The sequence below is a fragment of the Stegodyphus dumicola genome, chromosome 4, assembly GCF_044657685.1.
Source record: "Stegodyphus dumicola isolate Sdum_Otavi_A_Nest chromosome 4, ASM4465768v1".
In the NCBI taxonomy this organism is placed as follows: domain Eukaryota; kingdom Metazoa; phylum Arthropoda; class Arachnida; order Araneae; family Eresidae; genus Stegodyphus; species Stegodyphus dumicola.
This window is the reverse complement of record NC_140771.1, coordinates 137,675,610-137,703,323: the sequence shown is the minus strand read 5'-3', so window position 1 is coordinate 137,703,323 and position 27,714 is coordinate 137,675,610. Positions and strand designations below refer to the sequence as shown.

Sequence of the window (27,714 nt, the reverse complement as noted above, 5' to 3'; positions counted from 1 at the left end):
TTGTTGCGCTTGCAACTGCTTTGCAAGAGCAATGGCTCTCGCTTTCTATGAAACTGATAGACCACATAATTGAAAGCATCACACATCGCTGCATTGCTTCTAGAGGCGATCATATTCCATATTGAAGGTACTTTCGCTATAGCAAACTGACACCTTTGATTTGTTCATTTTATACATGTGCTAATTTCTATACTAACATAATTGTCAGGTAATTTATTTTTATGTTATTTGATACCTTACTATGTGTTGTATATTGTGGGTAAGTTTCATAAAATTCTACATGTAACTTTTTCAGTAATCGTGATTTTTCCTTTATTTATGATAACTATTTCTCAGGATGTGAACATTTGATTTTCTCGTGCCCTACATTTGATGGCCCTAGATTATGCTTACAGAACGATTTGAAAATGTTCGGAGTGACTTGGCCAGTGAACTTATCTGTTTTCGTAAAGTCCAGACTGCTGTTCTCTGCTTTTGTTCGCTTTATTTATGCATGTAATTTTTAATGTTTATTTATACATGTAACCTTTAATGTTCTAGTTAACTTACTTCTGTAAGCCCCGTGTTGTACATATGTGGTGCACGGGGAGTCGGTATGTTCTAAAAGGAAAAAAAAAAAAAAAATTTTTTTTTAAAGTTTTACAAAATATGAAATAGATAATAAAACAAATTCCAAATTTGGGCTTCCAGATGCCCATATTCAGGTGGAAACAAACGTTATTCAAAATTTAATGGCTCTAGGTACCGTTGTTTTATCACAATGTGAGAAATATACATTTATGCAGATTCTTCATTATTTGATTTCTTTAAATGTAATACAGGGCTCTAATATTTGTGGCAACAATTTGAAAAGTGAATAAACGCAAAATGCCCCTTTGGACTAAAAAAATTATAAAGCAATTGCACTTGTTGATCAGTGTTTATTAACTAAAAAAGTATAAAGATACATTTAGTTCTGGATTAACTTTTAAAACTTAAAATGTGGTCATCATATGTCAAAAAGAATGACACGCAACATTTTTCAAAACTAAAGTTTTCTAATTCAAAAATGAATTGAATTTAGATGACTGTGTTAAAAATTATACAATGGAGTGCCCTTTACTACTGAATAGATCAATAATAGAATATTTTCAGGAACAAACTAAGTATGACTGCATAAAAAAAAATCTGTTTGAGTGCTATGATAAACCAGAACTGCCAATGAAAGAAAGGGAACAATCAATACATCTGATTCGACATTAAAATCTAAATTTAAGAAAGAACAACTCTTAAATTTTTGGTTGTAAATTCATGCAGTATACCTAGAAGTTTCTCACACTGCTAAAAACAATTTAATGCCATTCAAAAAAAAAATACGGTTACATGCGTACGGGTTCGTAATAGAATGAATGCACAAGTCCGATAAAAAGTTAATAAAATGTATTTTTATCACAAGAAATATAACCATGTGCTAGGTTTTTCTCAATGTTATTTGTTTAATATCGCACAATAGTTACATTTTAAACTACTAAAACGTTAAATAAAATGCAATCCAAAGTGCAGAGAAAGCTAATCCTATCTCAAAATTACAGCAGCTAAGTAAACAACTGAACTGAGATGTTTCTCTCCGGTCTTTTTAAAGCTTTTTAATTAGTCACGGGAAGGTTCTGGTAATTTCTGTTTTCTCGAGGTTTCTGGAAAGCAAAAGAATAGAATTGCGAGATACCTAATTATTAAATGTTAAATGCATGTGCTCCTGTATGATTAGTTTTCCGGCATAGCTTTCTTTTAAAATAAGTATTGTGCTGCATTCCACAGGAATATAAAACAATTTTAATTACAATTCTACTAAAAATAGCAAACTAAATACAAATTCCGTAACAGTATTTTAGTGAAAAATTTTCTCAATGTACGTGGCAGCAAAAACAAGATATAGAAACAAATTAAATGGAGAATGTAAATGCAAGTGCAAATAATGTCAATAGAGCTAGACGTTGACAGTTTGTGTAAAAAACATGTAGGCAAAACTCTGTCACTAAATATAATGCAACAGTAGAATTCCACCTGGAGCATGAGTTAATGCCATTAATAAATTACATTAATACGTTAAAAGTTTTTAATAACATTTTTATTGTAAACCTCTTTACCACAGGTACCTATAACATATTCATGTTCCTTAAATATTATTTTAAGTGGTATGTATAAATGGTATGTACTTTGGTATTACTACATGCACAATGTAGTTAAAAATTTGAAATTACTCTTTCAGAAAAGAGTGCATCATGATCAAATTTTCAAAAGCATAATGCAATTTCTATATCTCCTTATTATAGCACATTTAATGTACCAAATCCTATGTGCATAGGCCTTTGTTGGCCATGGAGATGCTATAGTAACATTAAAAAATTATTATGAATGAAATGAAAGATTAATAGCATGGAATAACAAAACCTTTATCTGACTGATAGAGCTAATAAACAGTAGTTTTTTCAATCTCTAGTTAACATTCTATTTAGCACTAAATTTAAGTAACTGCTATATTTGGTTTTATTTGATTTAAGGAACAAAATGAATCTTTATTAAAAATTGCTGAGATAATACTCATATTATCCTAAAGGAGAAGGAAGTTAAATATGTTTCTGTCTCATTATTAGAAATGGTTGCTGAATGTTATAATAATCTGCACATTTGACTAACAGCTTGATATAATCATCAATATTTGCATATCAATATACAAAAGATTTGATGCAATTAACCACTCAAAAATACCTCAGGTTCAGTTCAAAATATTAATTTTTTTAGTTGTGATATTAATCATTTGAAAAATAATCTTCAGGAAATTAAAAAATATATATATTAAGGTACCAAAGAGCTTCTAATTATTTGAAGATGCAAATTCACAAGTATTAATTGATAGAATTAATGCATGTTTTTAGTATATCTTAAAATAATGTTACATTTTTCATTAATACTATTGCAGTTCTTAAACAGGTTAATATATGTACGTTCTAAACATACTGTTTGTTGCTGAAGAAATTCATATACCTTTATAAAACAATACATATTTCCTTTTAACATTGAAAATGATTTTAATATTAAATCCAAAATTTCATAATTGCATTAGACATCCAATTACAATTATATCAAATTAGAAATTTAAGTACTTTCATATTTTCTCACTGATTGTGAAACTGACAATAAGCAGTGAGATTTAGCACCAATAATGACTAAGTGTGATGTCACGAGATACTTGTAACATCAGTGCTTTTGTTTGATGTACCTAATTGATTCTCAATGAGCCACCTTTTATTTTTATGAACAAGGATATAAATTAATTGTTGCTGTATTTTTTGTTGCATTTTTAAAAAAAAAAAAAGTTTGCAGGCTTAGAATAACATTTGCGATCATACATGTTCATTTATAGCTGGTCAAGACAAATAAAATCTATTGAATAGGAAAAGAACACCTGGATATTACCAATAAAACAGTAATAGATATGAACAATCAACTGCAGGAAGTTTGTACTCGTGCTTTTCTAAACTTAGCCTCTCGAATAATCAACATTTTTAACAAAATAACAGAAATCAATCAAAGCCTTTTTACGAAGTGAGTCAAATACTTCCACAGCAGTGGCTATTTAGTGGATTATGCAGAGAGACTGAATGTTTTATTGCAAGAGTTGTGGCTCTGCATTCTGCAGAAACAGACAGTACAGTTTAATAGGATCTCTACCAACTTTCATGGTTCAACGACAGCCAAAATTCATGGTTGACGGGATTATATGCAACTAGGGAAATTGATTTAAGAATTTATCAAAAAAGAAGTCTTTGTAATTCATTACAAGTGAAATGCTTGATATGTTTTAAGATAATGCAATCAATCAATGCAATTCAGATCATGTTTTTGCATTATAATATTACATGCTTAGCAATGAAACAGTACATACTAAATTAAACATAATATATACAATGTATGAAGACAACTGTTAAATAGTCTGAGAAAAGTAAAATTTAAGTACACTAATTAATAATTGTGTTCTACATGGATCATATTTTACATGCCAAAACAAAAGTAACTGCATTTGCACATGTACAACACACCTGTTTTATGAAGCAGTTTAAAATATTTAAACAATGAGTTATTACTTATTTTATAACAATTTTGTATCGAATAATTATAAAAAAAATTAATACTTGAAAGTAAACAAATTGACAAGTTTCAGGTACATAATAACTGTCATACTGACTGAACCACTTTTAAAGATATTGTACGCAGTACGAAGTCCGAGATTCAAACTTGTGAGGACTTGGAATTTTTCTGGAATATTAGATTGTCAGTAAATTTAGTAACAGATAATAACAGTATGTAGCCTCATAACAGAATGTAGATATTATAAACGTAATATGTATGTCTAGTAATAGTATGTAGATATCGTAAAATTAAAAATATGAAAGAGCTGTTCATAAAATAATAAAGTATTTATGACCTTAAGAGAATGAAAATTTACAAAAAAAATCTCAATATTTATTTGTTTGCTTTATGAAATATTTCAATGCAAATTTTAAGTTGCTTGATTTTTTGTACTAGTACTTTCTCTTTAATTCTAGGGACAGATAATTCCTCTTTCAGTTACAAAGGTCCATTGTTCAAGTTGCTGGTCAAGAATTCCCACTAAATTGTCAATCAAAATTTTTTCATTCTATGTCACTTTCTTAACTATCAGTACCAATTTTCTGTATTTAGAAACATACTACTGATTTTGCTTTTCGTTATTTGATTGATGGTTGGGTCATTGTCATCGCAATGAAAACTTCTGTTATATCATCTCCATTTATTACCACTTCTCCACATTCCTTCACAAAGTCTGCTAACTGGAAAATTTTGCCATTTGTATGTGATATCTGAAAATCTTCAAATTCACGGCTATCCTCAATGAGCTTAGCTAGCACCCACTATACACCTATTGGTGATGTATCATGAGATAGACAACTAGAGGTGTGTTGTTCACTAAACTGACATCCATTTTCTGTATATACTCAAGGTTTACACAAGTTCTGAATAAATAATTTCTCACATGTACAGACTTATCAGAAAAACAAATAAATTATTCTTAATTCAAAGAGCACTAAATGCAGTCTTTTAGCCTATGAATCTTTTTTTTGGGGGGGGTATATAGGGAAATGAATTTCTCTTAGTCAACACACTCAATGTTTTGCAGTGCAATTGGCTGAAGTCTGTAATCTTTGCCAAATACAATGTCAACATAAAAGGTTACCATCCTCTTTGGTATTCACTTACTAATCAAACAAAATTTTTAGACATGGCTGCATAAGTCATTTCTCCAACTAATCAATATAAAACGTTTTGGTTCAAGATGTATGCCAAGCTTTATATTCCAAAGCCAAGATAAAAAGCAGCTATAGAGATAAATTATTAATCATACAGATTTATGCTAATAAATGAATCTTAATTCAACATGAAGGTATTTTATTTGGTGCCAAAGTGAAATTAAAAATCAGGTGTCTCTAATGCATTTTTTATGAAAAATATCAAATGCACATATGTAAACCATTAAAAAGAAAAAGGTTGCTGGTGGTCTAGATGTCCACTTTTTAGATCATTCTGGATTTCAGACTTTGTACTCTATATTTCTTCTCTGAAAGTTGCAGAAAAAAACCAGTTTTTAACAATGAAAGCATAATATCATCTGAATGATCCAGCCAGTATTGCATTTATTATACAATCTACCAAGTTGGAATTTTTTTATCTAGCCAGTTATTTATCAAATGAAATTACAATTCAAGTGATTTTCAAAGCTTATTTTGTCTAAACGTGTAAATTAAACAATGTCATTTACTTTTTTAACGAATTTCATTAAAAAAAGAAAAAAGGAGGCTTTGGAATTGTACATTACCTCAAACAACTGATTTCTACCCCCCTCTCTTCATCGAATTCAACATGCCTTGAATATTTGAAATACCATTAAATGACATTTTAAAACTAGGTCTTACTTTACCACACCTACTTCCATTGCACAAGCTTAAATTTTAAAATATGGTTTAAGCTTAAAAATATGAGGATTTGTCTGTAAAAACTGCTGGAACTCGGAATATGACAAAAGAGAACATATATAAAAATGGTGATGTTGCTTGTTAAAACTAAAGAAATGTTACGCACATGTTTTCCAGAGTTTGGCCTATTCTGACAATTTGAAAACTTTTACTAGCTACGGTGGCTGAAGATATTAAGCATCTAATACTGTTTTTAATAAATCAATATCAATTGTTGAAAAATACTTGCAACATTTAAAATTTTATTTCAGTTTCTTAGAATCAATGTTCTCTCTTCGCTCCATTGATGGTAATGAAATTAAAGAGTAGATCTTACAACTGAAGAAATATGACAGTATTTATATATAGGTATTAAATGAGCATCATTTCAGTTAAAAAAAATTACCAATTATGAAAATGAAAATTATTTGTAATGTAATGATAGTTTTTATTATAACTAATAACTTTTCTTATACTACATGCATTAAACCTTTCAAAACTTACTCATATTAAATCAAAAAGTATATCAACATATTGGATATAGAATTTCATAGACAGAGTTAAGAGAAACAACAGTTTTCAACTTAATTTCTTTTATCAAACATACAAAAAAAAAATTACAACAATTTCACAGTTAATTTTCAAGATTAAATTCACAAATAATTTTTACTGAAGCAGTATACGGTATGATATTATGTACACTTTGAAATTCTTAAAACAGGAATAAAGTTTTGTGATTTTCTTATCTGTTCATTATTTTAAGAACAATATTGCTGATAACTATACAACAAACTACAGTCAAAAGTCGTTAATCCGGACTCGTCGGGACTTCGGCGATTCCGGATTATAGATCATCAGTTTAAATCTCGTAAGATGGCGTGCAGAAATTCTAAAATTAAAAATATGAAACCGTAATTTATGAAATAAAGAACAATTATGATCTAAAGGGTATCAAAATTTGCAAAAAGAAAAAGCTTAATATTTATTTGTTTACTTTATTAAACATTTCTTTCAATGTAAGTTGTTTAAGTTGCTTCGTTTCATGTGATAATACTTTCTCTTTAATTCTATTAAACAGACATAATTTCTTGTTTAGTTACAAAGTTCCGCCGTTCAAGTCCTATAATTGCTGTGTCAAGAACACCGACTAATTTGTCAATCGAAATTTTTTCGTTTTCACTAACCTCTGTCACTTTCTTCGCTATCGGAAGCGAATTATAATGACGAGGAATTTGTTTTAATCATATCAAAGACGGAGCACATCGAGATGAAATACTAATTTGGTAAGGAATTATAAGCCAAATAAAATAAAAACATCTGCCCTGAAGATAAGGATAGTGTTGACAGATCAACTTCCAATTCATTACGCCGGGCGGCGTTCCCCCGCCGAGCAGCGTGAAATTGATAAACAGATTTCGGATTTCAAAACATACTTTCGCTTTAGATCCCTTACATATTAACAAATATATATGGGAAATTCTATTTGATGTAATCGAAAGTCTAAGCTTACTTTTATAAAATTGCATTACAGTCTGCAAAAAATAATAAGCCGGATCCAATTCGAAAATTAAGGAACAACGCAATCATCAACATTAACTGAAATAGATAATTAAATAATTTTAGCTTATACGTCCATTATACATAAAACGCGCACGCGAAAACGTATTCTGCACTTGCGCACTCTCATATGCGCAGTCGTAAAAGGTCTTACGCGCACGCGTAAACACCTATGCGCATGTGTCAACGGCGCATGCGCAGAAAGTTTTTAGTTTTGAGGTCCGGATTATAGAACATTCCGAATTATGGGTGTCCGAATTAACGACTTTTGACTGTACTTCAAATTAACACTGGCACTAATTTTTACTGAAGCAATATATGGTATGATATTATATACAGTATGAAATTCTTAAAACAAGAACAAAGTTTTGTTTTTTCATATCTGTTCATTATTTTAAGAACAATATTACTCATTATTGTATAACAAACTACTTAAAATTAACACTGGCGTGGAGATTAAACAGTATTTGGCATTTTACATTACATTTACATATCAAGTATGGTCACACAATAAAGTGAATGTTATAAAAAGAAAGCTAAAAGACAATAAAATCATGACAGGTTACAAAAACAGTAACAGTTGTTTTTAGTGAAACTATAAAAAAAATTATTCCAAACATTTTATAAGGTACATTAAAAAAATTTGCACTTATGCAGTTTTATTTCAGCACATGGTATTCATATGTGCTTAAAAAGCCGTTTAATTCACATTTCTTATCAGAAATCATACCACATTAATATGTATAGAAAAACCTACTTAAATTTCTGGACACTTTAAACATTGTCCTGTTGCTCAAATTCATTAGCCTGGAATTAAGCATGAACACAAACGGTAATTTTATGCCTATCTTTTATATATTTAAACTGCACAGTGAATGGGGATTTTCAGCAACCCTGCATATTTAATTTCCCATGTATTAAATTATTTTCATTTTACGTCTAATCATTTGTAAGTATATTCAACCTTTCTGTATTTTTAACGAAATTCCATCACACAGTAAAGTTTAAATACAATTCCTAGCTACCATAAAAAAGTTCTGGTGTCAAAATCTGAATATCAAATTTAACACCAAAATATTGATCTGATAATAAACAAATGCCAATTTTTCTCAAAAATATTTAGAGCACGTATATATGAGAAATTTACCAGCATTTGTAAAAACTTTCTACAGAATCGCTGCAGATGCACAGAAGACAAAAGTCATCATCATGCAACTTACTCTATCCAGTTAAAGTAGATTCTGATAATGGTCCAGAGTCAGTTAATGGGATGACAATGTTACAAAGACTATACAAATACCACCAAGTAGAAATACAATTAACATCTGACTAAGATTATAGCTACACATACGGGGAAACGATATAAAGTTACTCATATTGTGGATCATTAAAGACTTAACATGACAGATCTTCTATATACTTGTCGTTTCTTGAGTAGACGCAATTAAGCATGTAACTGTATGGTTTCATCACAGTCTTTTCATTGTATTCTTACCCTTTAGTTTTAGCTCTTATTCAGTATAAATGATTAAAACATTCCCTGTAAATATACACAAAATAATAACCATTTCAAAAAATGTTCCAGTTGATATCGTATAGAGATCTCCAGTTGTACTCCAAAAAATTAACTGACAATGCAGAAGATTCCCATATTTTATAGATAATATTCTGAACAACAATTTTTATTCTTAAATAATCATAAAGTGCAAAAATGAATTTTGTTCAGATTTTTACAATTACTCTGCATGAAGATATTTTTCACTGCTTCTAAAATTAAATTTTCCATTCAGTTGAAAAAGCATAATTTAAAAATAATGAAGATATGACAATGTCAATATTAGAATGGAAGTTATGGGTTTGAAAAAGGAGCCTGTCAAGGGCACTTTCTTTCAACTTGAGTTTTTCCACCTTCATCATACTCTTGTTTAGTTATCCACATCTGCTGGAAAGTTCCTAAAGATGCCAAAATTGATCCACCAATCCAAGAGCCAAATCTACGTTCAGCTCCATTATTAGAACTAATTACTTTTAATCTCATACTTGGAGGTGTTTTTGCAGCTAAATCACGATTAAGTCTTTCAGTAAATCCTTGAATTAAAGTATTTCCTCCAGTTAAAATAACACCTCCATAAAGACTGGGACGAACATCGATGTCACACATACCAACACTAGTTGTGACCACTTGTGCAGCTCCCATCATGGTAGTAGTATTAGGTATTCCCTTGATATTTGAAGGGTCGAAAAGGGCTTCAGGAATTTGAAAACGTTCTGCACCAAAGTCCTGATTATAGCCATTAGGAAATTCATAATGAACAATAGGCATGTTTTCCACTGCCTCTTTTTCATACTGAGCTTCATATACTTGCAATACTGAGCTTTGAAAATCCTGCAAAACTTCTTTAACCATATAATTATGCCAAGATTTAGTAACTTCTGGTAAATTAGGTTTTCGAACCCACTTAGCAGGATCATTTTCCTTAACAGCTTCTTTAGATGCTATCATATAAGGAGGAATTACCTCTATATGATTTTCCTCTAAATATTGTTTGCACTGCATGGAAACAAAATCACCAGCAAGTGGAGACTTAACAATTGCTTGTGCCAGAACATATCCATCGTGAACTGGCACTGCAGAAGTTTGGCTCGCACCACTGTCTACAACTATTCCAGTTGACCGACCATTAGCGAAAGCAGCAAGCACAGCATTCTTACTCAAGAAAAAAGCAGGAATGTTGTACTTCTCAAACATCAATTCGGTTAACTTTTCTCGCTTTGAACGGGCATTCCAGGAGGTTTCAGACATTAGAACAGGGTGCAGATGAGGCTCAGATTTAATATGCTTGCTGTAAACATAATCCAAGACTCGTTCGAAAAGATCCCAATCTTCTATCATTCCATCTTTTAAAAATGAAGTAATTTCCATACCTTTGAAGGGAACATGAATGCTAGTAGTATCTATAAAATACTTTTTCTGAGTACTATTTTCACTTGAAGTATTCGTGTTACCATTAACTTCCATAGCATCTGAAGCTTGCTCATCAATAACACCAACCATAGTAGGGATGTCAGCTTTGGGAGTATCTTCTCCTGCATATCCAGCACGAATGGAGTAATGACCAAAGTCAAATACTAATGCTCCTACTTCATCACCTCCATACACACCACCACTCATTTTGATTGTTCGTTTACTGTGTGTAGTTAAAAGCTTCCAAACCTGTAAAAAAATTAATACTTTGTTATACTTTTATTGTCTTTCAAATTTTGTCAAATAATTTAAAGAAAAAAAAAATCTGATACTGAATTTCTTTATGTTCATTAGAGTAGGATAGCTGAAAAAGTAGGCACATACATTTTAGAATTTTATGTAATGCAGATTCCACAATAGAGCTTAAAGGAGATCCAAATTAGCAGCAATAAATATGTTTCTTATTTCTTGATAAGACATCATGGCAGACCTCATATGAAAATTTCTATTTCATATTCATCAGGCTTATTATTTTTTGCAGACTGTTAGAGAAATTTTATAAAAGTAAGCTTGAACTTTCGATTATGTCAAATAGAATTTCCGATATTGGAGCTCCCAAAGGCTCTACAAAGCAAAAGTATGTTTCGATGTCCATCAAACAAAAAGTATATAAAGGCATATCGTTTGTTTCTCTAACCATTACAAAATACCGCGGCATGCAATGAATTGGAAGTTGACCTGTCAGCACTATCTTTATCTTCAGGGCAGATGTTTTTATTTTATTTGGCTTATAATTCCTTACTAAATGTAGTATTTCATCTAGATGTACTCCGTCTTTGATATGATTTAAATCAAATACCTCGTCATTATAATTCGCTTCCGATAGTGAAGAAAGTGACACAGAGGTTATTGAAAACGAAAAAATTGCGATTGACAAAGTAGTCGGTATTCTCGACACAGCAATTATAGGACCTTGAACAGCGGAACTTTGTAACTGAACAAGAAATTATGTCTGTTTATAGAATTAAAGAGAAAGTATTATCACATAAAACGAAGCAACTTAACTTACATTGAAAGAAATGTTTAATAAAGTAAACAAATAAATATTAAGCTTTTTTTTTTTTTTTTTTTTGTAAATTTTGATACCCTTTAGATCATAATTGTTCTTTATTTCACAAATTACGGTTTCATATTTTTAATTTTATAATTTCTGCATGCCATCTTACCAGATTTAAACTGATGATCTATAATCCGGAATCGCCGAAGTCCCGACGAGTCCGGATTAACGACTTTTGACTGTAATATATAACCAAATTTATAACACTTAATGTGGCAGTCAAATGTCTCGCATATTAGAGGAAATCGATTCAACAACATAAATTGGACATTGCACCATATAAAAGGCACATTACTTCAATTTTAAACAATAAAAATAAAATTTAAAAAAAAAAAAAAAAAAAAAGATACCACATGTTACTGTCTAACCTGATAACAGCAACTTTGCTGCAGCCTGTTTCTTCACTGCTAATAAAAAATATTCATGAGGAAAGAATGCCCAGTACTTTTCTGTTTTGCCGGTACAAACGATAAAGTCGCCAATAATTGTAGAACTGATGCCAAACTGAATATCTTCGCTGGTAACTTTTTATGCTTCATTTTCAAAACAAGTCGCAGCCATTTCTTATCAGATTGACTGTCTCTTTCAATACTGGCATACAATTACACAGAATGGTTAGAGTTGAGTTTAAGGTATCCTTTGTATTATCGCAAAGTTGTTGTTTCATTTCTTGCCAAGTTGTTGTATCATTTATGGTAACCTTAGTAGTTAAATGTTATGGAAACCCTATAATGACATAATCGTTTGCATTATTCTGGGAAAATTTTGAAGCATGGGATGTTTTGTAAAGGCTTTTGTGGTATGTATTGCTTAGGAAGTACATTGCTTGTTTCATTGTTTAGACGGTACAATGGATGAATGTAATAGGATTAATTTGGAGTTTCCGTACGATTTGGAACGAAAGGAGAAATGTGCATTAATTGAGTGAATTAATTGTGTAAATGAAGGTTTACTTAGTAGCCATAGTCCAAAACTACGTAGTATATTTTTGTGAATTTCTGTGGCGACGCCAATATATGGATTGTAGTTCAGATAATTTTAGGAAGTTTTTGGATGCTGTTAAGGAATTTTGAGTGCCACAGACTGCATTTCTAAATAAGGTAAGGGGATTTTTGCTTTGTGTAGTGCTAAAATACATAACAGGTTTTTCCTTTTTTATGTTATTTTACTGTTTGGTTTAAAATGTAGTTTATTGAGATTATGTATTTTTTGTTTGCCTCTACTGTAGAATTGGGTGCTGCTTTGACTTTTTAAGTGAAAATATATCGATGTGGACAAACTCAAGGGAGTGCGTAAAGCATAGTTTGTGCAATTCGGGGATTTTTTTTTTAAGTGAAAATAGGTCAATGTGTACATGGATAAAATCAAGGGAGTGCATAATGCCATTTTTGTGCAATTCAGGGATTTTTTTTAAAGTGAAAATAGGTCAATGTGCACATGGATACCGAGTTTGTGCAATTCTTTGACTTATTAATTTGGCTTGCATAGCGGCAATTTTTGCGCCAAAAATCGCCACTACGCTGGACAAAATAACAAGTCAAAGCATTGCACAAACTCCATGTCCATGTACCGCCAAAAATCACAAAGTTTCACCAAGGGATACCCTAAAATATACTTTTTACATAGAATTTTGACAAGGTAGTTAAATTTTATGCCCTAAGCCCATTCACAGTAATTAAGTCAATTAGGATGCGATCACAGTGCTCACCCGAAGGCGAAAATATAGAAAAGGCAAAATCAAGGATTAAATTCATCATTTCTAATGAGAATGCACTAGCAGAGTAGAGCACTGCAGTTTTACATAATTTCTGAGTAAGCTATTCGTACGAATTGAAATAATTTTTGCATTTAAACTTGTATTCCAAATTAAGATTTAACTTGAAATTAATGTAAATAATTATTGAGAGAATTAGATTTTTGTAGCGTAGTTTACGTGAGATGAGATCATTTTGGGTCACGTGATTTGAACCGACGAATCAGGATGTTGAACAATAAAAGCATAGTAAATTCTTAAATTAATGTCTTTTTGCAAATTTATTGTCTTTAGTTATTGGCTTTTTACAAAATTTTAAACCATATTAAAATGTTTATGTCTTCAAAATAAAAAATTCTTAGAACTAAAATTTGTTAACATTTTTTATGAGTATACTGCATTATGTCTCCAAGAAAGTCTGCTTGGTGAGATTTGCGCCGGCAAAACGGAAAAGTACCGAATGCCTTATTCACCAAGATAGACAACTCACTCAGCTGTCGAAATGTACGTAGCGTATTCGGAAACTAAGTACTGTTTCATTCTAGCGCCATAGCAGCGTTGTGGTAGGCGTCCCGCGCATGCGCACTAGTCTTTCTTGTTCACTGACTTTCAATTGTCAGCATTTTGGTTGCTCTATGTTGTGTTTTCAGTTTGCTGTGCACATTCAAAATGTTTAAGACAATTAGTTCTCCCGCTGACTGTGAGATTCGTGCCGTGATTAAATTTTTGAACGCGAGGAATGTTAAACAGGCCGAAATTTATCGTCAAGTGACAGAAGTTTACGGTGAATACGCGATAAGTGATGGAATGATGAGAAAGTGGGTAAGAATGTTTAATGCAGGTCGAACAAATGTCCACGCCGAGGCTCGGAGTGGTTGGCCTTCTGTTGTCACCGATGATTTGGTAAGGAAAGTTGATGAAGCAATTCATGAGAACAGATGCTTCACAATGACAACTCTTTCAGAGGTATTTCCACAAATTTCACGTACTGTTTTGTTCGAAATTGTGTCTGACCGCTTGAATTATCGCAAACTGTGTTCCCGATTGGTTCCAAAACTGCTCACTGATGTTCACAAAACAAAGCGACTTGGTAGTGCCCTGACATTTCTCACGCAGTACAGTGATGAGGGAGAAAACTTTTTAAACCAAATTGTGACAGGTGATGAAACTTGGGTGTGTCATTTCACACCAGAATCGAAACAACAATCGATGGAGGGAGACACACTCATTCTCCAAAAAAAACAAAAGTGACTATGTCATCACAAAAAAAAAAAAACATGTGCACTGTCTTCTGGGATAGGAAAGGCGTTTTGCTTACTCAATTTCTTCCCAGAGGTGAAACCATTAATGCGGCACGATATTGTGAGACTTTAACAAAACTAAGGCGGGCCATCCGAAACAAATAAAGAGGAATGCTCAGTAAAGGAATTGTGTTGCTCTATGACAATATACTGCTGGTGTCACTCAATCGTTAATTCGACAGTTTCATTGGGAGCAGTTCGATCACCCGCCGTACAGCCCGGACTTGGCACCGTCCAACTATCACTTGTTGCTGCACATGAAGTGCGAGCTTGGTGGCAAGTGCTTTGGATCTGACGACACAAATAATGCTGTGGAGTCGTGGTTATCAAAACTGGTGGGAAGTTTCTTTGACGATGGGATACAAAAACTGGTCACCCGCTATGAAAAGTGTTTGATCTTTGGCGGAAACTATGTTAAAAAATAGTTTAAGACATGTATTTTCATGTAAAAAAAAAAAATTGGATTCGAAAAAATTGTTTTACTTTTTTTTTTTTTTTTTTCTTTTTCAAAACGGTACTTAGTTTCCGAATACACCTCGTATGTATATAGCAATGCAAGAACACATGTATTATGTTTGGAGTTTATCACATGCAAACTTTACATAATAATAACAATAACTAAATTAAAAAAAAAAAAAAAAAAAAAAAAAACAGTGTTAGCTTTATTTCTAAGGTCAATACCCACCGCTACATAAAACCAAAATAACAAGTCAAAGAATTGCACAAACCAATGTTCATGTACCGCCAAAATTCGCTGATTTTCACCAAGAGGCACCCATAAATATATGCCAGAAAATGTTTATCTAGGGAGTGAGAGTGAATGTTCTCCTGAAACTAGTTTAGTTGAAAATGAAGTTCCAGTAAGTGACTTTAAATCATCTTAAAGGGAAATACTTATCCATATTGCAGGTAAACATGCATTTTATAATTTAAAAACATTAAATAAAACTGTGCTGTAGCTCTTTCGTTAATCAACAGCAACTGAAAAAACAACTAACAATGATTAAGAATAAAAATAAAAAAAATCAACAGGGAAAAATTAAAACATTCATCAGTAACAAATTTTATTATTAGTCACACTATTAGAAGTTATTTAATTCAGCAAAATCTGCTAAAATAATAAATAAATAAATTCAGCATTTTTTTAGGTGTGTGTGCGAACGTTTAATCACTATATTAAATAAATAAGCTTATTAAACATACCTAGCATATGAAGCAACTAAAATGTCTATATATAAAGAGGAAAATTATATAACAAAAAATTTAAACTTCACAGATGACCTCAAAAATAAATAAATAAATAATAATAATAAAAAATCTGAAAGGTTTCAGATTTTAAATTATGTCCAAGGGGCATTTTTTAACATTCGGCGTGTTACCTTTATTTATTAAATATTACAGTACAAAGTCTTTAATAAGGACTCTTCAGTACTTTCTCGATTCTGGATTATGGGTTTTTCCAGATTATAGATCATCAGTTTAACTCCGGTAAGATGGCATGCAGAAATTATAAAATTAAAAATATGAAACCGTAATTTATGAAATAAAGAGCAATTATGACCTAAAGGGTATCAAAATTTACAAAAAAAAAAAAAAGCTTAATATTTATTTGTTTACTTTATTAAACATTTCTTTCAATGTAAGTTGTTTAAGTTGCTTCATTTCATGTGATAATACTTTATCTTTAATTTTATAAACAGACATAATTTCTTGTTCAGTTACAAAGTTCCACTGTTCAAGTCCTGTAATTGCTGTGTCGAGAATACCGACTAATTTGTCAATCGAAATTTTTTCATTTTCACTAACCTCTCTGTCACTTTCTTCATGCCTTTATCCATTTTTTTCAGCAATTCCACTTTTAGTTTGATGGACATCGAAACATGCTTTCGCTTTGTAGATCCTTTGGCAACTTCAGAATCGGAAACTCTTTTTGACATAATCGAAAGTTCAAGCTTACTTTTTATAAAATTGCTCTAACAATCTGCAAAAAATAATAAGCCAGATCCAATTAGAAGATTAAGGAACAACGCAATCTGCAACATTAACTGAAATAGATAATTTTAGCCTAGCTTATACCGTCCGTTATACATTAAACGCGCATGCGTAAACGTATTATGCGCATGCATAAAGATATTATGCACATGCGTGAATGCATTATGCGTTTACGTATGCGCAAAAAGTTTGTAGCTTTGAGGTCCGGATTATAGATCATTCCGGATTACGGACGTCTGGATTAAAGACTTTGTACTGTATGTTCTATGTACTCACACCATAAAATTCAATTCAACAGCAATATCGCAAATTAATTTTAAAATGAGCATATCTTCAGAAGGTTAGAGTTGATTAAGGGTGCCCCTTGGATTATCATACAGTTGTTGTTTCATTTAGCCAAATTGTTGTTTCATTTATGGTAACATAAGTAGTTGAATGCTACGGAAAACTTATTATGACATAATTGTGGTGAATTTGACTGCTGGGAAAAGGTTTGGGAAGTGTGTGTCGGATTTTGGATGAAGTACGTTGTTATTTTGGGGTTTACAGGGGAAAATGGCTGAATGTGGTAATATTAAAAAGGTAAGATAAGTTTCTGTATGATTTGGAATGAAAGGGAAAAAAGCATTAATTGTCTGGAGTGTTAATGAAGGTTTACTTAGTAGCCATTATTAAATGACCTGTTTGTAGAAGGGAAATACGTATGGTATGGTCGAACGTCGGACAATACCGGCACTATGGAAGATATTTTTTTCTCTAATTTTTGTGGCGACGCCAGTATACAGATTCTAGTCCAGATAATTTTAGGAAGTTTTTGGATGCTGTTAAGGAATTTTGTTTGACTGAAGATGTATAAATTCGTAATTAAGGAAAGTGGATATTTCCTTTGTGTAGTGCTAAGATGAATTTCCTTTTTATGTTATTTCATTGTTTAATTTAAAATGTAGTTTATTGAGATTATATATTTTTTGTTGGCTGCTCCTTTGACTTTTTAAATGAATATTAGATCGACGTGTACATGAACAAAATCAAGGAAGTGCACAATGCCTAGTTTGTGCAATTCTTGGATTTTTTTTAAGTGCAAATAGGTCGAAGTGTACAAGGATATGGAGTTTCTTCAATTCTTTGACTTGTTATTTTGAATTTGAGTAAATCCAAAATAACAAACCAAAGAATTGCACAAACTCAGTGTACACGTACCGCAAAAAATCGCCAAGAGGGCACCGTAATTATATTTTTATCCTTCAGAATTTCCGATATACAGTCTTGCACGCTGGAGATAAAAATGTTTTTTTTTTTTTTCGTTCAGTGTTGCCATTGCTCACTTTGAAATCATTTAGTGTTTTAATCAAACATGTGTTACAAAATCTGAAATCGATAATAAAACAAATTTCAAATTCTAATTAGGGTTTCCACATGCCCATATCTATGGAAAATTATGTTATTCAAATTTTGATGGCTCAAGGTACCGTTATTTTATCACACTTCGAGAAACATGCATACATTTATGCAGATTCTTCATTATTTATTTTCTTTAAATATAAGACAGAGTGATAATATATGGTGGCAACGATTTGAAAAGTGATACAGCCTGTTAAAGTTTTCAACGAAAAATGACAAAATGAAATTAATAGTCCTTCAGGGCAAATTGCTCCTTTGGACTAAAAACAAAAGTCGATGTTTTTCTTTCTGTATTTGAAGGACTACATTTAATACTTTTTTACAGATATAGCACCTTTTTCTTACATAAGTTATTATGGAATATATTTGATGGGTGGTCACCCTGCACAAAACAATCACTTTGTGTGTAATCATAAAGTAACCATATTGCCACTGCATTGTTATCTGCACATGACTCTTCATAAATAACTATTAAAATTAATTTTGTTTTGCAAATTATCACTTAATTTTTTATTTCTAACTAATTCATATGACATCTACAACAGAAAACTCTTTTTACAGCATGTTCTTTATCAAGCAGATTGAGGAGATAGTGATAAACTTGCAAACAGGGCTGTGGAGTCGGGAGGCAAACGACTCCGACTCCTTCATATATATGTAAACATATACACATGGGTACAGCTTTTTTTTTAATATAAAAGAAGTAATACATGCTACAGAAAAAAATTGATGCATAGCAAATTCTTTATATTAATTAGCATTTATTATGAAATGGAAAAACTGGCATTAGTAATTTCTAAGAAACAGTGAAACTGCGGCAAGATCCTCTTTGTTAGAGGACCATAGATCCGATTTGATAAACTTCAGATCTGAAATGAGTTTTTCCACACTGACTTGAGTAGGAAGAAGAGCTGTTACTGTTAGGTCTTCTTCTTTTAACTTTTCAGGATAGATTTTTATAAGCTCTAAAAGAGGTGTCTTTCAAGAGCAATCATATTTATCTATTTCTTCAAAGGCCGTGTAGAAATCTTGTTTGTATTTTTTCATTTTTATATCTAAAGGCTCTTGGTTCTTTATTTTCCTTCGCTTCACCTTAGCCTTTTCAATATTATCCAAAAATATTTCTTAAAATCTAGTTCATCACTAGAAAAGGATGATAGAGACTCAATTGCAATGTCTGCAGTTTGACTGTACTGATTCGAATTCTCCAATTGTTCTGAGAATAATTTCATCCTGATTCATCAGTGGAAGACAATGATAGAGACTCAGTTACAATATCTGTAGTTTAACTGTCCTGATTTGAATACTCCAGTTGTTCTCATAATAATTTCATTCTTAATGAAAGTTCATATATGGCTTTCTTTGCCTTTTTAATTTGTTTGTCATCCAACAAAATTCGGCATATATTGAAGCCAGCACGATCTTATTGTCTAGCAAGCTAATTTCTCTTTTCTTCATTGAAGAAATGATTCCGTCTGCAATAAACCCTCCATTTCAGAAAGAACAAACATTACATTCTTCCAGTCTTGTCTCTTGTTAATCCTTCAGATTGCAGCTTTTAGGTGGCTATATACAGTATAGAAAGAAGAGTTTCCAATTCTGCAAGATCATTCCACAGTCTTTCTGTTAGTGAAACATTAGGGTTATCTACATCTTTTAATATTCTCATCTCCTGTTAATTCTTCCGATTGTAGCTTTTTTATGGCTATATACAGTGTTGAAAGAAGGGTTTCCAGTTCTGAAAGATCATTCCACAGTCTTTCTGTTAGTGAAATATTAGAGTTATTTACATATTCTGAAAAAGTTATTAATCTGTTCAACCACTATATCATCAAATATGTACTTCCCCATTACGTTGCTTCTTTTCCTGCTCGCTTCCTAAGAATGGCATCAATTTTGGGAGTTCTCGCTGCTTACCTCAATTCACCAATGAGATTAGTAACTAAATGAATCAGTTTAATTAATAATGGCAAATATCACGCCCATCTTGCTTCCTTATATTTATTTACTAATATGTCAATAAAATAGAAAATAACTATTTATTAATGTATATAGTTATAAATAAAAATATTAACTAAGTTTGTCATTAATTTTTTTTCCAATCCACTTTAATTTCATTTCAAATTCAAACTGTTCAATAAAAACTGGAGTTGGAGGCAACGTATTTTTTAGCGACTCCCCCTGCTTGCCCTGCTTGCAAAACATTGCAATATAGTGAATGCTGTTCAGTAGATAGCAAAGGCTGTTAAATATGTATCACAAAGTTGTCTTCAGCGGTTGAAATTCCAGTGTTGAGTGCCCTCTGAAAATAATACTCATAAAAATGAATTGTTTGAATCTGTCAAAATCAGTGACAGTGCTCAATTGCAAGAATATTTAGAAATTAATGAAAACTTGAGTCTTGAAGACAGTCTTCATAAATGAATATAAAAATTAACTTTTTTCAAATTATTACTTTTATTACTTTTTATTTCTAACAATTCATATAATATCTTCATGCCTAATATTTTATGGTGAAGAGAAGTACTCAGATAGGTTTAAATTCCTTTAAACAAGTTAAATCTATGATATACAGTCAAAACTCTATAAACAGGCACTCCCCATCAACAGGTGTTCTTGAATCCTTAGGCCCATATCACACGGCCTTTGCTTCACACGAAGAACTGTTTCGGGCAGTTTTTCTGCCTGTTTTACTATGAAAAGAAAGACATGCAACTTTTTCCTTCCTTTCCAAAAAAATTGCAAGTTGTTCGTTTTCAACCACTCAGCTATTAGCTTCGAATGCTATCAGCTTGTTTGTAACAAGAAACCAGTTTTCCCTGTGTTAATCCCAAAGTGATCTATGGTGACTGGCTGTTGTGACAAAGCAGAAAAATTGTTCCAAACAGTTTTTCTTTCGAAACAAACCGACGTAGGATAGCAGGCTTGGACGTCCACCCATGTGTCCATCAATGGTACAGTACCCTATATAAATATTGTACAGTATTGTAGCTTTATATTTCCCCTTTCTTGGAACCCAAAACATTTTTTCCTTACTTGTCCTAAAAGTGATGCATATAATACAGAAGATATTAATTAATATACTTTTACGTTGCCATTAAAACTTAGGGCCAACAGCAGGATATTATTAATTAAGTTTTATGGCAGACAAAATCATGAGACAGAAAAATTTGCATGTGGATTTGCAGGTGTATGGTACATTAGAAGCCCTAACGCCTGCATAATTTGAGATTCTACTGCAGATTTAAATCATTACAAAAGTTTCCTCAGAATTCTTTAAACTGCTTTTGAAAATTTTCAATCTGATAAAACTGGCAAATGTTTCAAATATATACTTCGATTAAAATTACAACTGAGTACAGCTCGTATAAATAGTGAACTCATAGTATTAATAACATATGTTAAAAAATTAGATTTGTGTTCAATATGGTACAGAATCTCACAAAAGTGATGGGACACTTGTGCTTTACAAAAGGAAACTGTAATAAAATAAATTAAAAAAACATGTAAACATTTTTTGTGGGTGTGTTTCATACTTAAATTTAGTAAGAATTATTACATAACATACATTTTCTCAAAATAATAAAATATTAATTTAATAAAAATACAATTGTTTAGAACGGAGCAAAAAATGGCTCACATAGGTGATGGGACACCATTAGATACTACTACGTACTACAATAAAAATATTTTGGGGGATTTTTATTTTTACTCAAAAGCAATTGGCAATAATTTATAAAATCGTCTGCAGTATTTCTCTCCAGTTTTTTTTGGAATTTTTGTGTTTTTTAGCTCTGTGCAGCCATAAATGCTAAACGAAAGAAACTTTGCCTGAAGTTCGAAAATTAATTATTAATTTGCATATTGAACGTGGAAAATCTATAAGAAAAACTGCTGAAACAGTTAACTTGAGTCATTCAACAGTTTTCAAGATCATTAAACGATATAAAAAGAATCATATGATTCAGGATAAAAGAAGGCCCACCAGCGGCCGAGCGGTAAAGTAACTGAACACTGGTAGTTCGGTCCGAGGTTCGAATCCCGCGAACGGGCTGGCTGCATGGGCGTTTTCGTGGTTTTCCCCATGTGTAACGTGTATACAAGCCAGTTTCCCTTAGAAAGTCCTCCACGAAGGCATCCCTCCATTTAGGCAGATAGCCCTCGTGTGCTTTGCCATAATTAAATAATCCAAGGCAATCCAATCCAATCCTTAATTAAATATAATTGATTTGTAAATTCTACTAAAACTGACGGTAAGAATTGAAGTGCAAATAAATAATATCGTGTGCAGTCTTGATTAATATAAAATTAAAAGTATTTGCACAGAAAAATATTTGCATTCAGAAAAAGTTTTTTGAAATATTTGCAATTACTTTTTAAGAAGGATTTATTAATAACCATGATAATTACTTATTATATTACTGATGATTAGGATTCTGTTCTTGACAATTACATTTTAAATTAGAATTTTAAGGATATAATTAAAATACGCTACGCACAAAAATACATTTTAGGATAAAAAAAATGAGTTAATTTTTTATGTTTTAAAATTTCTTGAATTCATTTAATAAACATCGTATCCTCGTTGTTAATTGAATCCAGAATGTTGGGTGCCGTTTATATAATTATTCTTACTTGTCCACAGAATCTGCTGACTTATCCAGCCATTAAGTAGCTGCAGATCATTTCTACATAACCATTGAACTTCCATTAATTCAATCTCTAGAGGGTTGTATGTTTATATCATAATTTGACTTTTATAAAAATGATTATTCTAAATCTTATGTTTCTATAAAAATACGTTGTGCTTTAAAAATGTGGATGATAGTATCAGCCGCTCTTTGAGCCACTTCAAAAGCAACAGTTTGTTTAGAAATAAATTATGCAGTTAATGTCATAAAATTCAAATAAACATCAAACGAAAATTCTCAGTTTAAGACAATTCGATTTAAACGAAGTAATGTAGCAGACGATAAAACGCCGAAAGTAAAAATTTACTCTTATTTTTTATTTATTTATTTTGTTAAAAAAGATAGAGAGAAATAAAAAAAAAACAGTTAAAAATTTAAATAATATCATCGATAATTTAAAAAAATAGCTTTTCATTTAGTATTAATAAATATTTATTACGCATCATTGAGGGAAAAAAATGTCATATAATTAATTCTCCATAAAATTTTACTTGAAATTTAAGGTTAAAAATAACTGTGGCAATTCACTGTAACAAAAATCCATAGACCACATTTGGCGTTATTATCGCTCAAAAAAAAAAGATGCCAAATTTCAAAACGTGAAAATATGTAAATTCGTGTATATCTTAGAAAATTTTGAATAAAAAAGTCTAATTTTTTGCAGATATGCTTAAAAATACACCTACTTTAAGATGATGGTAAAAATTTTATAGGTTATAATTTTTTTCGAAAAATTTATAAAAATTATTTAAAAATAGAAATTTAAAAAATAAAACACAAAAAATGGGTAAATTTTATTTGGAATGAACCTAAATTTCGAAATGTGAGAGAAAAAATCAAAAGTTTAATAAAAAAAGGAGATATTAATAAATATTTACCAAATTCAATTAACATTGAGGAGCTAAAATTTTGAGAGCTAATATTTTAAAAACTACTCGTACGATTTTTACAAAACTTGGTATTCTGGCATAATTTGAGTCGTAGAATCGAAATATGGAAAAAAAGTGGTATGTTATTTCAGAAAAAGTCCGATTTTGTGTTAAAATACCTATGTTAGAATAGTGCTATATATAAATCTAATATATATCCTAAGTCGCGCTTTCGAGACATGAAAAACGCAATTTGAATTTTGTCAATCGGCCCAGTAGAACGGGAGATATAGCACTGTCCTTTTTTTTTTTTTTTTTTTTTTTTTTTTTGAGCAGTGTACATCTACACAAGAGCCAGTGCACTTCGAAGCGATTTTTTCGAAATTCGAATTCGAATTTTTTTTATTTCATGTTTTGTGACGAAATCGTGTCATTTTGAAACATAATGGGCTATAGGAAAGCGAGATTTTACTCTACACACTCCATTTTCACATCGTCACATCCCTCCCCTTAGGCAGATAGCCCTCGAGGCTTTGCCATGATCACACACACACACACACAGGATAAAAGAAGACCTGGCCGACCATCAAAGCTATCCAATGGAATAAAGCGAATTATCGTTCGAAATATTAAAAAAAAATCCAAGAATGAGTGCTCTTAAAGTTGCTGCTGATTTACAAGCATTATATGGAGTAATTGTTAATCCTGAGACTATTAGAAGAGTAATTTGATCTGCTGGATATCACGGTAGAGCAGCCAGGAAAAAATTCTTCGTAAGTGAAAAGAATAGAAAACTCAGACTGGCTTTTGCAAAATCCAACATAAATAAGAATTCTGATTACTGGAATGAAGTTATATTTGCTGATAAGAGTAAAATTAATATATTTGGCTCTGACAGCAGAATCTTGGTGTGGAAAAAACCCAGGGAAGAATTTTGTAAACAGAACTTGGTGCCAACAGTATAACATGGTGAAGGAGGAGTTATGGTATGAGGGTGTATGTCGTCCGCTGGAGTTGGTAATCTTGTTTTTATTGACAGTATAATGGATCAGTACAAGTATATTGACATTTGAAATCAAAATTTGAAATCTTCAGCACGAATATTGAACCTTCATAACGATTTTTAATTCTACCAGGACAATGACCCCAAGCACATTGCTTTGAACGTTAGACTCTGGCTGCTGTATAACTATCCTGAAATAATAAAAACACCACCACAATCTCCAGACTTAAATCCCATAGAGAATATTTGGCAAGAATTGGAATCAAGAATTCGCAAACACACCATTTAAAAAAATCAGCGTTATATTTACAAAATTTTCACAGGACTAGTTTCGATGGTTTTACCGAACCACCATCCTCAGCTGCCGGCATCGAAACTAGTCCTGTGAAAATTTTGTAAATATAACGCTGATTTTTGTTGTTTGACTTCTGAATTAGTATTTATTTGCGGTGTTATTGTGTCTTAAACAAACCATTTCTTCAAAACAACAATTAAAATCGGTGCTTCAAGAAGAATGGGGTAAAATTACTCCAGAAATCACAAAAAAAAAATTAGTCAAATCCATTCCAAGAAGATTAAATTATGTATTAAAAGTAAAAAGAAATCCAACAAAATATTAAAACCTTTTAAAAAGTAAAATTTTGGATAAATATTTGATGGAAAAGTAAGTGTCCCATCACTTATGTGAGCCACTTTTTGCTCCGTTCTAAACAATTATATTTTTATTAAATTAATATTTTGAGAAAATGTATGTTATGTAATAATTGTTACTAAATTTAAGTATGAAACACACGAAAAATTTTTACATGTTTTCTTAATCTATTTTACTACAGTTTCCTTTTGTAAAGCACATATGTCCCATCACTTTTGTGAGGCACTGTATCTAGCACAAAGCTCTGTGAAGAACTGCAAGACAGAAACTACGATTTTTCTGTTTATCAATATTCGCACTATCGTTCCTGAAATATATTTAAAATAAATACATAAATCACATTTTATATTCTAAATCATAAATTAAATTTCTCGTGTAAGAAAAATTTGAAAGGATCATAGATCGGATATTTGTTATGAAAGCTCGCAAGTCACAAATATCAGCACATCCAAGAAGAAACCTGAAATCACGTAGTAAATTATACTTACTTCATCAAATACAGTACGTGGAATTAACAACCATAAGGGATATCAAACAATAAAAATTAGAATATACCTTTTTAATAAGCAGAGATATGTACTCGGATTATATATAAAAATTAAATGATCATAGATGTTAGTGAAAATTTCAATGTCATATCACAGACGATAAATGTTAGAATTACTACTTTCACGGTATCATAAACAGCCGGCAGTACTTTCTTTTCCCCCAACCGTTGCCAAGAGAATATTTCTGAAAAGTTTGAGTGAGGCATCAAGCAAACCGACGCGACGTTAAATACAGACTTATTCCGTGCTTTTCCCCATGATAACAGTTCAGCTGCGCATGCGCAAAAATATAGGGTTACTTTAAATGTGTCATATTTGGCGCTTTATCGCAAAGAAAATAATTTCAATTATTTAGGAAAACGAGTAAGCATTGCCGAGAAAATGAATGATTCGTACTAAGTTTATATGTAGATTATATAATTTTCTTTTAATTAATGTTATTTATCCTCATCGTTAGAGCCTTTAATCCAAAAAATTGTTTGAAAATTTCAGGCTGTTTATGTCAGAGGACATTAAATATCGTTTCGAAAAGAAAAATAGTGTAGAAAATTAACAAACTTTTGAAGATGCTTATGATTAGTTTATGGTTTTTTCCTCATATAGTGATAAACTCGTATGAAAATAAAGTAAATAAAAAAAAAAAAAAAAAAAAGAATCGTTTGCCTGAAAGAAAAAATTACTCATGTATTGAGTAGTAAACTTGGAAACCTTTCTTCAATCAAAATTTTATGTCAGTATGTATGTTACAGTAAACCAAACAGAAAATATAAACTACATTCAGGAAGTAAATATGCATGATTTGTATGTATAGATAATAAATCAAAATATATTATATACATTTTGTATACATACATTTCTGAACACTATACGTTTCTGAATGCAGTCAGAAACATGTTTATAGAAATCAGAGCTTACCTCTGATTTCTATAAACACTAACATGCAGAACTCAAATACAATATTAACTTTCCTCAATAAGTTGAACTTTACATTATTAGAACTTTTTAAACACTCTGTTTAATTTCAGTTCATGAAAAACTATATTTTTCTGCACAATTAAGCTTATTTTGATTGTAGATAATTTTGTAGTTTACTTTTTTTTTTTCTGCAGATAAATTAATATACGTAGCCACACATATTTCCATAAGATTTTATTCCTTATATATATATATATTGCATTACATCTGAAAGTACCAAGAATGAGCCCTGTAAAGCAGAGTACTTTTTTAAAAATTTATAGTTTAAATTAAGGATTCCCAGCCTTTTTCTTCATTAAGCCTTTTATATTTTTCTCTATAATATATAGCATACAACATAATAACAATACAAATAATTGTGCATACATAGCTTAAAGATTATAGAACTAGACTAAAAATATGCATAAAAGATTTGGAGAAAAAAACTGTTTTTTTTTTTTTTTTTTTTTTTTAGGTTTATGCTTTATTATTATTTGAATTCTTATTATTTTGAATTTTAGAGATATAAACAAGATGCAAAATAAACTTGCAAAAGATGCAAAATCACAGATTCTAATTGCCCCAAAATTCAATTTTAATAAATGTAATGGCTGCACTTGATGTATTGAAATATTTTTTTTTTTTTTTTTTTTTTTTTTTTAATATTTGGCATAAAACTGCTTAATTCTTAAATCAGCTCATTTAGACATATTCAGCTAATTTCTTGTTTAGTGTAGAAAATTATTGACTTGACTAAAGCTTCTCTCCAGTAGGTAACAGGAAAAAAAATTCTATAATATTGGTTTGGTAACATCTTTAATTTTGGGATATTTCTCTCGGATGATTTATAAATTACCAAACTTAGTGCACTCATATGTTTTG

At 31.0% G+C, this 27,714-nt stretch overlaps 1 protein-coding gene across 2 annotated transcripts; it reads right to left on the bottom strand.

Moving 5' to 3' along the window:
* Positions 1 to 1,797: 1,797 nt before the first annotated feature.
* Positions 1,798 to 26,072, bottom strand: Bap55 (Brahma associated protein 55kD). 2 transcript variants are annotated; one of them, XM_085815542.1, is made up of 2 exons: positions 25,819 to 26,072; positions 1,798 to 10,800 (listed from the first exon to the last, which is right to left on the bottom strand). In XM_085815542.1, exon 2 carries the CDS (start codon positions 10,756 to 10,758, stop codon positions 9,460 to 9,462), a length of 1,299 nt encoding a protein of 432 aa, XP_085671668.1. In that variant the 5' UTR covers positions 10,759 to 10,800; positions 25,819 to 26,072; the 3' UTR covers positions 1,798 to 9,459. The 2 variants fall into 2 exon arrangements, with proteins under 2 accessions (XP_085671668.1, XP_035229459.1); XM_035373568.2 differs by having other exon boundaries at positions 3,860 to 10,800; positions 25,886 to 26,067.
* Between the last annotated feature and the right edge of the window lie 1,642 nt (positions 26,073 to 27,714).